Below are 1,675 nucleotides of genomic sequence, written 5' to 3'. Positions count from 1 at the left end.
GCGCACGCTAGAGCATGTATCAGGTGAATTGTACAGTTCATCGCAAGTGTGGAGTCACAGGGTACTTCGGTGTCGCCTGCGCATCTCTGCCGTAGTTTTATTTTTTTGGACCTTCATGTTAAGTCTGGCTGGGCTTGCTACCATGTATGATTTGTGCTGCTAGTTGATTACTTTAGTTTCTAGCTGTAGTTTGTATCAGGGGGTTGAAAGACCATGTGTTTTCTGTTCATGGAAAATCAGAGGGGGTGACCCTTCTTTTGATTAAAAAAATGAAATTTCTCTATGCAATTAAAAAATAAAATTTCTCTATTCAAACCCAGTTGAGAACAGTATTCATTATAAATCTGAAATAATCTTTTGGAAAAAATGGCTATCGCATTCTGTGTATTCATTATAAATCTGAAATAATCTTTTGGTAAAAATGGCTATCGCATTCTGTATCATAGCTAGCGAAACCGAAACAAAATAAACGTCTTAAGTATAATATCTCGTGAACGTGGATCAAATTAGGCAAGACAGCTAGAAGAAAGGATGATTCAACTTGCAGGAAATTTGAACTTACGACTTACTAGCAGTATAATAAAGTTTACAGACTATCAGCTAGATAAATAGAAGAAACATTTTATGTTGATTCATTCTTCCTTCCGGACTTCTTTGACCGCCTAGACGATGGTTTGGCAAGATGCTGGCGCTGACTCTCGAACCCCATCTGGAAGTTCACCAAGCGCCTGTATACGTCGTAGGTGGCATACGCGTCCATGGAAGCATAATAGATGTTCTTCAAGGGCAAGGGCGCTTCTGCCCATATATGGTGGTCATCTTCTGTGAGAACGTCCTTCATCTTGGTGTAGCTGTGGTGGATGATGGAACCAGTGTAGTCAGCCAAGCCATACTTTGGCTTAATCGTCACTGGATCAGGCACTCTCCACATATTCTGGATATCCACAAAGTTTTGTACCACCAGACCAACATGCTTGAGTTTTTTCTTGTCATTCTCGATGTCCACCCCAACAAAGGTGTACTCCTCGTCGAGCAGGAAGGTGGCAAGCAGGCCGCAGTGCTCATCAGCAATGCTTATGTGGTACACGAGGACGTAGATGCCAACGCATAACTGGACCATGGCCGCCATCTGTGTCGGACCACGAGGCCAGGTGTACTCCACATCCAGTGCAACTATCTTCTGGTCGTTGTTCCGCAGCCAGTATTTGAGTCTGCCAATACAGTACTCAATAGAGCTAGCCTTGTTCATGTACTTCACACAAATTTCGGTATTTCCATCTGCCCTAGCATCATAATCATTCTCGAACGCCATGCCGAAGGACTGTAATTGATGAAAGCAGTATAAGACATGAAGCATGACAATAACATGATAACAATAAGCCAAGATGAATATGACGGCAGATAGTATAGGAATTCTAGCGCTATTGAAAGTTTATGTAAACAAGTGCATGAACAATTTAAACTAAACAAGTACTCCCTCTGTAAAGAAATCACTAAAGCAGTGAACCAAAAGTTGTTATATTTCCTTGCAGAGGGAGTATATGCGAATTAACAATATAAATTTACGCTCTTGAAATATTTATCTAAACAACTGCATCAGCAATCAAGAATAAACATGTATCTATGAATTGTTCATCGCCCATGCAGATGAAATTGTGTGTACAAACTAAAGATG

The 1,675-nt window shown here is 40.8% G+C and overlaps 1 protein-coding gene across 1 annotated transcript; it reads right to left on the bottom strand.

The window, feature by feature from the left end:
- Positions 1-622: 622 nt before the first annotated feature.
- Positions 623-1,312, bottom strand: LOC147957178 (uncharacterized). Its single transcript, XM_087531603.1, has one exon. The coding sequence runs from the start codon at positions 1,310-1,312 to the stop codon at positions 623-625; it is 690 nt and encodes a 229-aa protein (XP_087387729.1).
- Between the last annotated feature and the right edge of the window lie 363 nt (positions 1,313-1,675).

This window comes from Triticum urartu, chromosome 7A (genome assembly GCF_056163025.1).
Source record: "Triticum urartu cultivar PI428250 chromosome 7A, HENAU_Tu73, whole genome shotgun sequence".
NCBI classification, from domain to species: Eukaryota; Viridiplantae; Streptophyta; class Magnoliopsida; order Poales; family Poaceae; genus Triticum; species Triticum urartu.
The sequence above is the reverse complement of the archived record's forward strand: the minus strand, read 5'-3'. Positions and strand labels throughout refer to the sequence as shown.